This window comes from Cloeon dipterum, chromosome 4, assembly GCF_949628265.1.
Source record: "Cloeon dipterum chromosome 4, ieCloDipt1.1, whole genome shotgun sequence".
In the NCBI taxonomy this organism is placed as follows: Eukaryota; Metazoa; Arthropoda; class Insecta; order Ephemeroptera; family Baetidae; genus Cloeon; species Cloeon dipterum.
Window position 1 is genome coordinate 4,078,373 of NC_088789.1, and position 13,325 is coordinate 4,091,697.

Genomic DNA, 13,325 nt, shown 5'->3' on the forward strand with positions numbered 1-13,325 from the left:
CTCAAACCTAAGGAGGGAAAAAGGGTTGCAACTCGTTGTCGCAATTGCCAATAAAATTGCCACTCACTGAAGGAGAAAGTTCAGTTGGCATTTTCAAACAAATTTTATTTGAATGCATCGAAAGCATAGGTGCAATGGGCACAACAATAACGCCCTGCCTTTTGCGTTATCGGCGTAACTGGCACTGATTGCGTGGCCGGCAGATGTGCCAAATGACATAATTCGGCAGTTTGGCCGAGCAAGACCGAAATATTGCAACAACAAAAAGCCACCTTTATTTGGCCATTATGTAAATATCAACACAGACCCTCGTCCATTCCGGACACTTGCGGTCAGCCGCGTGCACTCTCTGACCCCGCAGCAATGCATCATTTTTATTATTAAAAAAGCGCACATTCGACTCGCATTAGGGGAATTGAGTCATATCCTACATGTGGCTCGGGACAAAGACTTTTTAAAATGCTATTTCACAAACATTTTTCGAGTTTTAGCTGATTGGAAAACATTTTTTTATTCACCTGAGTATTTGTTGAACATTCAAATCCCGAAAAAGTGACACTGCATTAATTCTAGTTCATCTGTTTGACTCATTGTGAAGTCTGGGTTGATGAGAACGCACGTTAAAGTTGCCTGGCTGTCAGATTTCAGCTTGAGATGCAATTGACGTCAGTCGGAAGAATAACTTTCAATAAATTTCAACGTAGGAGGTATGCACGCAGCGGTTGAATGTCCATCAGGCTTGAAATGAAATTTGTCTGCAAGCCTCGCAGACATGACATCTGATACCACTTTTTGTCGTGCAATTAAATTATTTTTAGCGTTGGCTGCTCTGGTTATTATAAAAGCGAAAAATTCCGCTCGACATTCCGAAATGGAAAGAGAGCAACGCGTATATAATATCGAACCACATTTTCCACGGCAGGACTAGTTGCTTGCCCCGGCGCAACTGGATTTATAAATTTTAATCAGAGCAAGACCGGCCCAGACCGACTGGCAATAATGACAACAATAACACATTGCTGCATTTTCAGCTCCCACAAGTCTCTCGCAGGGTGCTGCCTTCTTTGGCCATAAATATTTGATTTTTACTGCCGCTATTTCGCATACGGGCTGTCTCCTTGAGTGGATTTATTTCCATATCAAGCGCACCGCAAATTTATGGCCTGGTGAATTATTAATTTTTACTGCCCGCAATCGAACCAAAGCACTAAGCCAGCCAATTTCCACTCTTTTTGTCTCCTCAGAAGCTTCTACTCCTCCCCCACGGTGTTTCTGAACAAAATGCCAGATTTTTCTCGTCGAAACTGAAAAATGAGATCACAATCATTCCATGTCGATTTTTGGGGACCGCTCCAGGATATTTTTTCTCGGCGCGGCTGACATAAGTGGAACGAGATTTTCGGCTGTTTGCGTGCGCGGCTTATTTTTCGCGATGACGAAAATATGTGTACACAGCGCAAGTATGCACGCACACAAAGTGTACATACGCGCGGCGGCACACACTCACTCGCGGGAGATAGAGAGAGAAAGAGCAGCGCGCGGTGCAGCAAAAAACTGGATTCAAAGGAGACCGCTACGCAACAACAATCAGAGCCGCTGAAGCACGCCCATTGTTAAAGACAATAGTTGGGCCTTATATGGAAATCCGTCGGCCGGCGGAAAAAAACGCCGGTGTGTGTGCTCCTGCAGTTGCTGGCACTTCCAATTTGTAAGGTGCACCTTTCAGAGCATCTGAATGGCCGCGGCGCGCGATTTATTACGTCTTTCTACATCAACAACGTATTAAATAAGCCTGCAATTTTATTGTTCGGTCCTTCATGAATCTATTTAATTGACGTTTAATTCTGCTCGGCCTGAGAGATGCGACACACAGCGCACCAGCCGGCGAAACCAGCACTGCATGCACGACGTTTCCTTCGGATTATCCGCCAGATTATTAATCTCCTCCCAGACTGTTTTCGTTTTGGAACGTCACTGCTGTGGACAATTCCAGAAATTGCCTTCTCATTCGGATATATTTGTCCAAACTAAATATTTGAACAAAAAAACACGCGAATCAGTTTACAATAGCCGTTTGCCAGTTTAACAAAAGATTTAGGTGCAATAGTGTTCAAATTTACATTTTTGCACTTTTGTCCTAATTAAGTTAAATGAAAAAAATTATGGGTTTAAAACGATTGATGGATTGCTTTTAATGTTTCTTTCATTATCAATAAAAAGTTAAATTAGAAACCACCACAGAAGCGATCCCTTTCCATAATGGTTTTTCGGGAAACCCACAAAAAAGTGTTTTGGCGTTTCTGGAAAACGCAGTTACTTGGAACCCTGTTTTCAAATGAAATCGCACAATACCAATTAGCCGAGATGCATGCTTATGAATGGGCGAGCGCGAAGAATAAAGGAGGCTGCTTCTTGGCGTCTGCCTTACGCGATTTCCATTCATTCATCTCTCATTTCATTGAGTAGCACCTCTTCAATGGCTCATCTTCCTCTTCTCGCTCTCGGCTCCTGTGCAGACTGAGCAGCAGGTAATTACGCAAAACTATGTGTCGTGTCCCGTCAGAAGGGGAGCAGAGACGAAGCTCGTTCGCGAGAGAGAAAGAGCAGTCGAGAGAATATAAACCGTTGTTTTTCGTCTCCACTTTCGCATTTATTTGAGGAGAGAAAAAGCGCGGCGGCATTCCTGCGCCTCGCGAACAATGACCGTTTTTATGCTCAAATATGCAATTAAAATTATTCACAAAGACCGATACAGCAGGATAACGAGACCGCGCGCCGAGTTGACTGACTGTTCTTTGTGCGAATTTGTGCTGTCGCTATGCTCCACTGCCTCCTTGCAAATTTATTTTCGGTCACAGCCGATTCTCCATGAAAATTCTATATTTTATTTTCCTCACAGAGATCTCCTAAAATTCTCTAATAGATACAAGACATTTTTAGGTTTTTAAAAATAAACTGATCAGCATCTCAAAGAAAAAAAACATTTCCTCTTTGATGTTTCAGAAAGTTTTCATATCAGATAAGATTCGAGAAATGCACTTGCACCGCGTGCAACGCTCACCCCATATCAAAAGTTTCTTTGAACAAGAAGCGTGTAGCACCCGTTCCCCGCAGTGATTTTTTATTCCTTGTGAAATGCAAATTTCCGCCGAGCGCGATTATCTCTCGCACCTCCCAATCTCATTTTCGCGGCGCCGAAAGAATTCCAAATCAAGGCAGCTTGTGGTTTCTCACTTCTACTATATTCCCATGTCTGGAATAAAAAATTCATAACTTAATATTGCCGGTTTTCGGATGGCAGGCTGCTCTTTTTTAACTGCACAATAAGAGGATCGGGGGCATGTGAGCCAGCAACACACACACACATGTGAGTGCATCATTTGTCATAACGTAAAATCGTTTTATATGCAGTCCCCCTCGGAAGAAATCCGCCGCACACACGTAAATCTCGGCGAGAGATAAAATAATGCGCGGCCGATCTGCCCCCGCCTGTCTCGTGTCCACAGCTATTTTTTATTCGGGTAATTACATGTCATGCGTCCATTTTTGATAAAGGGACGCCTCTTCCAAGCGAAACTAACTTGCGGCAAGAAGTGGAAAAGGAACGATATCGTCTTGCAGGTGATATTTGCACAAAACTTAAAGTTAAGGGCAAATCAAGCAATCGTAAAAGTCTTTAAAAACAGTAAAACTAATTATTAGTTCATTTACTTTAGATATAATTATTCATAATACATCGGATAGATCTAATTAGTTAAAATTTTTTTTTGTTACTAAACGTTTTAAATTTAAAATTTAAGAAGAGTAATTAGGACGCATTATTCTGCTTAAAAAATTTGCATTTTATTGATTTTTTAAGCAAGTAGAATATTATTTCAAGTTTACTTCCTTATTGTAAAATCTAACAGATGCATTTTGGCATTCCTAACCTGAATAAAGCGATTTCATGTTGACATTGTGTAGTCTAAAACTAAATTTAATGACATGCACTTTCTGGGGAATGCATTCAAGAGCACAGACCTACAAAGAATTTAAATACATTATTGAATCTAAGAGCAACCTTAAAGTTTTGGAACTTTTCCAACAGAAAATTATGGGAAAAAACAACAATTTGTATTTTCCTTAACAAGCCTCTAACTCTCCTATTTTAACATTCTCTATACAAACTGATAAATTGAATCAAATTTCCTTTGAATTCAAAATGAAGCTAAAATATAAGTATTTTTCAACCTAAATTGTATTGTAGTGTGACATTAACAAGCAGTGACAAACGCCAAAGTTTTTGCGAGACATTCCAATCTAATTCTTTCGGAACGGACAATGCATGCGTTTTGAAATGCATTCAGCTTTAAAACCGGTTAGTTCATTTCGTATTTATATAAATCATAACAATCAATTCGCCAGTGCGTGCACTATTGAAAGGCAAGTAATGCAACATTTTAATGCCCGCGACCTTCTCACGGAATGATTGATTTCTAGTAAAGATAATTGTAACAGGTTTAAAGGAGCTGCTTCATAAATATGAAAGTTTCGTTCAGGTTGTCCGGCACTCGAGATACGATTCGGTTTTCACAGACGACACTACTTACTGCCGGGGCCGCCGCGTTTCTTCCCGTGCAAAACGCTTGTTTCTCTCGCACTTTCCGGCCTCCCGAGGGGTGCGTATATCATTTGCAGCTCTCTTCTGCTACTACAACGCGGAATTTGTTTACATTTTAAACTCCCAGAGGTCTACGATGGCAGTTTCACTTTGCTCCTCCGCGGCAGATTTATTCATTTTTCCTGCTGCACTCAAGGTAGGGCCAAGAGAAATCATTCTTATTCATTTTTCCCATTTTAATTTCCGGTTTTTCTCAGTAGCGCCACTATTATACAAAGCAACATCACAATTTTATTGATTTATTTATTAAAATATAATAAAATTATTTGCGAAGCAAAATTTAATAGGATGGTGCATGAAAAATAAAAGGCAGAATAATTGCATTAAAAAGATTAAGGGGAAATTCCATTGAATGGGAAACATCACACGAATATTAGTCCTCCGGGACAGATTCACTCTATCAAAATGAGTGTAAACGAGGCAAAATAATTAAGCGTTTCATTTTTTCAACTTATTGAAAATAAAAACGTTACCGCACGTATAAAAAAACTGATCTGCCTGTGTTGCTCTAGGATTATTAAAATAATTAATTTGAAAAATCTTGCTTTTAAAATTGGGCTAGTAATGCAATGATAAATGATCCATTTATTTTATTTTTTTCTAGAAAGCGCAACCGATTTGAAAAGCCGCTATGTTGCGGTTTTAAATCCCCTGAAAAAAAAACGAAGCTTGATTAGGGACACGGGTGCTCCTCTGTGCAAGATTGAATTTATCACAGTGACCTTGCCTTGAGTGGTGTGTCGAGAAGCTTGTAAAACGCTCTCGGACTCTATGTGGATACGTGTGGCTATGTGCACATATGTTTGTACATAAGTAGCCGGCGCGGCGGCAGACACAATGACCTATCCATGACGTGGACCGCGAGCGTTAAATTACCGTCTGCGCTGCGACACCAATGTAAAAAACAACGTTCTCGCTGGCTTTGATTACTTCCAAGTTTCGGAGGAGCAGCCGATTCACTTTTTTTCTTCAGGGAGTGGGAAAACGGCTTACGGAACTACTACTGATCTATCAAATTATTGTCCCGGACTCTCCTTGATATCCATCAATTTGTGCCAGATAATCATAAGCCTGGAATTATTATTAATCATAATCACAGCCGGCTGGTGAGAAAAACCTTCCGCTCGGTCAGAAAGTTTGATCGGTCTCGTTGGAGTCAATGGAGATAAATCTTTAGCTCCTATTTCTCTCGCTATTTTCTTTGTCTGATATATACAAACTATATCCATTTGGGTTTCCTCATCTTTAAAGGCGGTGACAAGAAATTATGAGATAATAAAATTACTATGCACGTGTGCACGACACAAATTTTCTTGACAAATGAAAAGCACGTTTTTTATTATAAATTTTATTTCTCTCTTTCGCAGTATGAAATAAAATTAGGCAAGCTTCTTCTTACACAGAACGGAGTGACCAGCAGGCCGAGAAATGCGAGTCCGGCAATAAAAAGACGGCGAGCGAGGGGAGATTTGCAAGTGACGTCAGTTCAATGAGAATTGCTTAATAACCTAGCCGCTGCTAGCTTTTCTCAGTCTCCCTTTGCACATTCATATACGTGTATGTGTGTGTGTATATACGAATGGTAGTGGGTACAGCCGCGTGCAAAAGCTCCGACTTTTGATAATGGGTTCTGTACTCCTCTCGCAGTCAGTGGAGTCGAGAGAATGGGATTCTCGCAGAAGCAGGAATAATAAAATGCATCTGCAGATAAGCCGGCTATCGGAGCGGCGTTTGAATGACCCATTTCGATGGCTTTTCACCTCCTAGAGCCGATTTCTATGAAGTGACGGGATCAAGAGAGGCACTTCCGTGCGGAAAAGGGAAACATTTCCGAGCTCTATCTTAAATTCGGATTAGATTGGCTTTTTTTTTGTCTGCGGCACGGATTGGAAAAACGGCAGCTGGAAGGTTATCAAAGTTTATGTTCATGCAAGAGATGGAAAACCGGTCTATTAGCTAGGATATCGTATTTTTTCTTTGCGCATTTAAATAATCAGTCGAAAGAGGAAAATACATGATAATCAGCATAATCACCACAAGAAAAATGTTGTGAAAGGGCAGGTGTTTGCTAGTTATATTTTAATTCAGCTGTTTTAAACTCAGTCCCGGGAACCCATTGCAATTTCAGACTTCTCGGAATGTTGGGCCGGTAACACAGAGCTGTGTGTATCAGTGGAGATCTTTGATTCCGCCGAGTTTCGGAAAACGCGCGCGATAAAGAGAGTGTGGCGCACTTTCTTCCTCTCGGGCACTGTATACAAATGGCATCATCAACGGGCCATCTCAGGCAGCTTTTATGTCCACGAAAGATGCTCTATTGTGAAGCAGCGATAAGCCAGATAGCAAAGGTTAATTCCATTGAACGAGTCAAGAGGTCCTTTCACCTTATAAATCTCAATAGTGCTCATCGCGCCAGTCAACAATGATTGACGTCGCCTTTTTCCTCTCCCGCTCGCCGACGACTATAAAGACACTATTAAGGCAGGCAAGAAAGAGACTTCCCTCACAGACAAAAAAATGAAATTATCCTTTACTCACCGAGCGTTCACAGAAGTTGGGTGGCCCATTTCGTCGCCAACAGGTTTCCTGGAAAGCACACAAAGCGGCCGCTTCAAATTATGCTAATAGATTTGACTATTACCGTTAATGGTGGAAGTTAAGTGCATTTTGTGCAATTTCTATTTCACAAAGAAACTTAATTATCTTAAATAGTCAAAATTGGCCAGCAAACTAAATGAAATTAAGACAAAAACGATCCCTGAAGAGCGAAGAGAAATACATATAAATGTGAACTTAAAAATGTGCTTCTTAGGTTGGATAATATTTTTTTATTTTGCGCGGTACAGCAAAATGAAGGAAGTGAAGTGGAGATAAATTGTAACTACTTTTAAACTTTTGTCGATAAAATGGGTTATTTTACTATTTATAATCGGCTGCTAAGTCCCTGCCTATTACGCACTTCGGCTACACAAACTATCCTGAGAACATTTAACAAGGCAATGATTTCCAGAAAACTATTTCCAGCAAGTTTTGAAATGAACAGAAAAATTGAACATGGCCTCTTTCAATTTTTAATCATTGTTATTTTTATCTCAACACTTGCTAGCAATATTATAGGAAATCCGTAGCTATTTACATTGATTAAAGATTACATCTTTTATGTGCAAGAATGCCTTCTCCGTAAATAAACGAAATTCAAATGTATATTCGAGATGTTTTTCTATCAAATAATCTATCAAACATTTTTAAAACCTGGAAGAGACAAATTACTGTGTTACAGCTTTAAATACAATTTCATTCGGGATTTTGCTTTCCTTTCATCAAGTTTTTCGATTTTGCTAGAGCAACTGTCCCAGATTTTAAGCGTATACCTGTATCTAAATTCCACATTTAATGCAAATGATTTCCAGTGAGCATTTTATTTGAACAGATCTCTCAAATGTGAGAGCAGGCAGAAATTTTTCACACAGCTGGTGGTATTGGCGCAATTTCCATACAAATTGCAATCGTAATCCCATTTGAGTCTGTTAGGCCAGGGGATTGCACAGCTCGGCCATGGACCGAAATTGCGATGTCCACTCGCAATAATAGAAACAAATGCTGCGTTGCGCGCCAGGCATTAACTTCGGGATTAAAAGCAAAGCCGCGGCCGTGCGCTGTGACAAAATTGAATCCACGACGCCTCGGCTCTTCTTCCCGCATGCTGTCGAGCCTTGCCAAAAATTGATGCTTTTAAATTCGAATTCGTAAGAAGTTGGCCGTTAAAAATCATTTAACGCGCGCTCAGCAATGAATTTATCGACATCTGCTGAACTGAGCAATTTACGGCGCCGCTTTGACCCCTCTGCTTTTTGCAGGACCCTATTAGGAGGTGCTAAAAATATTGACGCACGAATTTGTCCTCAGGCGTGTGAGAAAACTACATAGTCCGGTGACACTTTTCACACAAGAGAATTATCATGATATCTAAGGTAGCTTTAAAATGTGAAGATGGCAATCGGGAATTTAAAACTCTCATATACTAAATTTAAATTTAATTTTGTAGTTTTTAATAAGAAATAAGCAAACGCCCCTCCATTCAATTATGCCGTCATTCATTTTTTGCTTCCTTGGAGATTACTTCGTATTCCAGAATGATTATAGACAAGACGAAGATAACATCAAAGCCGCCGATTTGACGGGACATACATATTTCCATCAGTAGTCTCCGATAAATATTATAAACTAATGATCGCTGGTCCAAATCGGGAGTGCAAGTGTTGAATAAGATTATTTACAGTCGTGCGCTTTTGGACTGGACACTCGCAAGCAACGCAAAACGAAGACACAAACAAACAAACAAACAGAGAGCGAGTTTGGATGTAAAAATAAAAATGTAATGCGTAATGAGATTCCGCATGTGCAGGCCGATTTTTTCCTCCCTTTCAACCCCGTGGACACAAAGAGGCTGTCAATCAAGTGTCTAAAAGGTTGACCATATCGGGTTTGAGCGGCACGGCTCTTAAAACTTGATGCACGACCATTTATAGTCGGGATGAAATAAAATAATTCCATTGTCTCAGTGCCTCTGCGCTGCTCCTGCGGTATTTTTAATTTAATTGTTCTGCCCAAGTCGGCTCTTGCGTCGCCTACTAAAGCGGAACAATTAACATTGTTGTGTCTAGTGGCGATATAGTTGATTAATCCGGATTTTTATCGGGAATGTTTCATCTGATTGATCGGCAAACATTGCCTTCCAGCTTTCGAGTCTCAAGCGAGTTTAGAATGCAAATTATTTTTAGATCTCATTGTCAGCAGTAACACTGATTGAGAGAGCTAGATGACGCCACTATGATTTTTTTTTAATTTAAACGAGTCAATGAGCCTATAAGAATGTTGCAGAATTAAACGTTTCTAAACGTCTCCCAGAGTTGGTCCCTATAACGAGTAAATTTTTAGTAGCACTTTTTTATAAAAAAAAAATATAGAATTTCAAGCTCTGTGATAAATTTGGTTGAAAATAATCCTTTGGACAGTAAAATTAAAATTTTAAATTTAGAATTCAGGAGGCACAGAAACTATCGTCTCTGTATTTTCCTAATTTTAGTGCTATAGACTGGCAGAGAACATTTAAAGGGCTCACAATGAGCATGGTGAGTGCCAGCTGTTGCAAGGTTCACTATATTATTTATTGCCCTCGTTAAAATGTGCGCCTTGGAGCATATGCATTAATTTTTTGTCGCAAATTGAGCCGACTCATGCTCAGAATCCAAAATCAGAGGCAAGAGATAAATCAAAACCTCGTAGTAAAACATGCAACGCGAGTGGTGATTCCAGTTGTATGTGCTCCACTCCCATTTGATTGATTAGGCACCGAAGAACAAGTCGAAGAACATGCAAAAAGGCCGATTTTTTCCTCGGCTGCTTCGGATTTTTTGCTGCGCTGCATCAGTATCGCACTCCCTTGTGTTTTTCATGGGCGGAATATGTAAATTGTCTCACTTTTCGCACCCCTCGCGGCGTTGCTCCCCGCGCCCGACTTGACGGTCCACCCCCTCGTTCGCTCCATTTGATTAACTGCTAATTTCATAAGAAAATTTATTGAGTTTCGCATTAAATATCGATTAAGCAAAGTTTGTAGAAAAATTTGCCTCTCCTCGGCAGCGTGTCCGCGTGCAGCCGGCGTAAAAAGGCTGCTCTCCGCCGGAGAACTCGTTCGCGACGCAGAAGAGGTTATTATTATAATTTTTCTCATCTCGGCTGCTCGTTCCTAATATAATAGTTAATCTGAAAAAACAACCTTGTTGATATTGCTTTCGGTGGGACGAGTGGTGTGTTATTAATCGGAAAAGAGTGGCGGTCAGCAGCTAATTTCATTTTTATAGACTGAGGATGCTGCGCCACTATAATTTGACCGACCACGAATATTATATTATATTAAGACTGCGTTGCCAAATGGACGCGGGCATTAATAAACAGTAATCACTCTCGCGCTCCATGTTCTGCTGCCGCGAGTCTGCTACTTGTTTGCTACCCACTATAGTCACGGAACGTCAGGGGCTCGAGCCAGATAGACTCAAATAACTAGCAATTTAAAAGGACAACAGCTTTCGATTTCATTATTCTTTTGTCATTTAGAACAACAAAATTAAATGTCAGTTGACATTAAAAAAAACAGTTCGATCAAGAAACTACAAATTGGGTTCCGAGTTTTCATTTATTAACGTCACTAGAAGCAATTTACAATTTTTACAATAATTTAAGGATTTAAAATTGACTATTTTTAGATTTTTTAGGAGCAAAATAGAAGGGATTTTACGTTTTTCATGGCTCCTTTGCAGCCTAATTTGATACAATTTCACTGCTTTAAATTACACTTTTAGAGAATCAACTTTCATTTTACTGTCGTAATTTAGCTCTATCTTGAAGATGTCTCTCTAGATCTGACTGTATAATTGTGTCTGATTTCTAAAACAGTAACTGGCTCCATCCAAATTGTGACATAAAATTTAAACCTATGTTGACAAAATTCATCCACAAAAGTTCTTAGCATAATTTTAACCCCCCTCAAAATCTACTCTTTTTTAACAAATCATTTAAATTCGATTATTTCAACATTTGCAAACATGAAAATTAAAAACTTGCCGAATTAAAAAGAGACAGGTTAGCTGGAAAATGGGACATATAAACTCTGTACCATTTTATCTGCTGGCTTTTTCTTATGCATATTTCTATCGATCAAAGTTTCAAATTTCGTCTTATGTTGGTCCAAAAATTTCTTTCTAATCGATATTAAAATTATTCAATGGAGTTGGAAAACTATTTTTCGACAATGAATTGTCAGGTCAACCTGTTTGGCTTCTAATTTGAAACCATTTGAATTCGTTTGCCTTGTTAAAATTAATGCAAAACCACATTCAATGTCTGAGAGAGACGAGACGAAGCAATATCACATCACCGGGCAGCATCTCTACTGGACCGCAGCAGCAGTTCTCCTTGCAACACATACTTTTTGATGCTAATAAATTTCGGCTGACATTCCGCGCTTGAAAATAAAAACAGATTCTCCGCCGCGCTTCTCAGCAATCACAAACAATAAGACATGCCTATCGAGAAAGAAGATCGCGGAATTTATTTTGTGCGTAATGATTTCTGCTTCTGCTAATAAAAAAATCCGGCGTAATTCTTTTGTTTCCAGCACTGCGGACGAGTTTTCTCAATTGTGCGAGAGAGTAAACGTATTCTCTCTTTTCTCTACTTTGAAGTGCTGCGCGCAAAAAGCAAAACGTAATGCGAGATCCGCAAAAAAGTAATTCAATGAATAATTTACGTGCGTATTGATTCGCTGAATTTTCAGAGCAGAGTATTTATTTATGGGAAGATAAGAGCTATAGCGCGCATCGATCGCATTTATGTAATTTTATCACCGAACGGAATCTGCGAGCTTACTCTGGCGGAACTTTTGCTATACTTTTTATTTATAAATTATTTATGATCCGACCGCTGTAATTAATTTTCCGGCGTGTCCACACATTCGCATCGCCGTTGGTGGTACAAATGCGGCGCCTTGTCAACTTCTCAAAGCAATATTTCAATTTAATAACAATAACAATCATCATTTAGGAAAGTCTTAAAATTCTGATTTCTCTGATGGCATCGTATTTTTTAATGCATTTTGATTTCATTTTATTGAAACTGATTATTGTTACTTACCAGAGCCACCTGCAAAATCAATACAGCTATAACTAAAAAAAGGAAAAGTGCACGTGCTCTAAATTGTGTCGAGGTTCTTAGAGCCATGCTAATTTTTTTTAGAATTTCGGACAGTTTCTATCCTATTCATATTTTAATACGAAAAAGATTTTAAAATAAATATCCCAATAAGTTTCTCGTGTTGAAAGAAAACTTCCTCAAGTCCTTTTCCTGTTCGAGGGCCATGATTTATACATTTGCCTCTTACAAACGCAAGAATTTCCCGAAGGCAGTAGTTTCCAGAGGCTTAATGGTCTATTAAGATCTCTTTCATCCCGCATGAGACGACGTTGCGCAGCCACCACTGCCATATACCGCACAGAAAAGTTAATTGCTCACTAGCATTTGCCACCATAAAATGCAAATCCACGGCCGCTAATTGCTGAAAACGTCCAAATTAGCGCCGAATTTCCTCGCAGGCGCTTTCGGTACTTGGTCCTGCTCACGTAGCCATATCGCCCAAATTGGCCCTGAACCGGTTCCTGGAAGAGTGTCACTTTCACGCTATGGCGAACGAACCCCATCACCATCAGCAGCGTAGCAACCACGTCTCGAAACATTTGTCACCAAGTCAAGGAAGAATCGAAATTTAATTTCAGACTAGATGTTTTTTGGGGTTTTTTGTTTTAAAAATGACCAACGCTAGTATTGGCGTCGGATCAACTGCTGAAATGTTGCAATTTTGGGCTAGGCGCACGGGCTCGATGTAGGAAGGACCCGCCGCGCACTTAATTAATTCAAAGTGGGCTCATTTGGAAGCAAACGCCAACTAATTGTCGCAAATGTTGGCCGCCTTTTTTCCTTGTAAAGTGCGCGTGTTTTTGCACAAACAAGATGCCAAGTTTGGTCGGCGGAGCGAGTCGCTTTGACTGATGTCTCTTGACAGACCGGCCGGCAAAAAATGCTAAATTCGCCTCTCCGTAAACAAGCTTTT

General features: G+C 39.9%; 1 protein-coding gene across 6 annotated transcripts in view; it reads right to left on the minus strand.

Annotated features, from left to right (window-relative positions):
• The window catches only part of trh (trachealess), a 64,303-nt gene that overhangs the window by 35,162 nt on the left and 15,816 nt on the right, over positions 1-13,325 (minus strand). For 5 of the 6 annotated variants that reach the window (XM_065488078.1, XM_065488081.1, XM_065488077.1 and 2 more), the window contains exon 4: positions 7,199-7,246. The exons of the other annotated variant lie outside the window; for it this stretch is intronic. In XM_065488078.1, the coding sequence (XP_065344150.1) occupies positions 7,199-7,246 (48 nt within the window). The remainder of the gene's footprint in view (positions 1-7,198; positions 7,247-13,325) is intronic. 6 annotated transcript variants of the gene reach the window in all.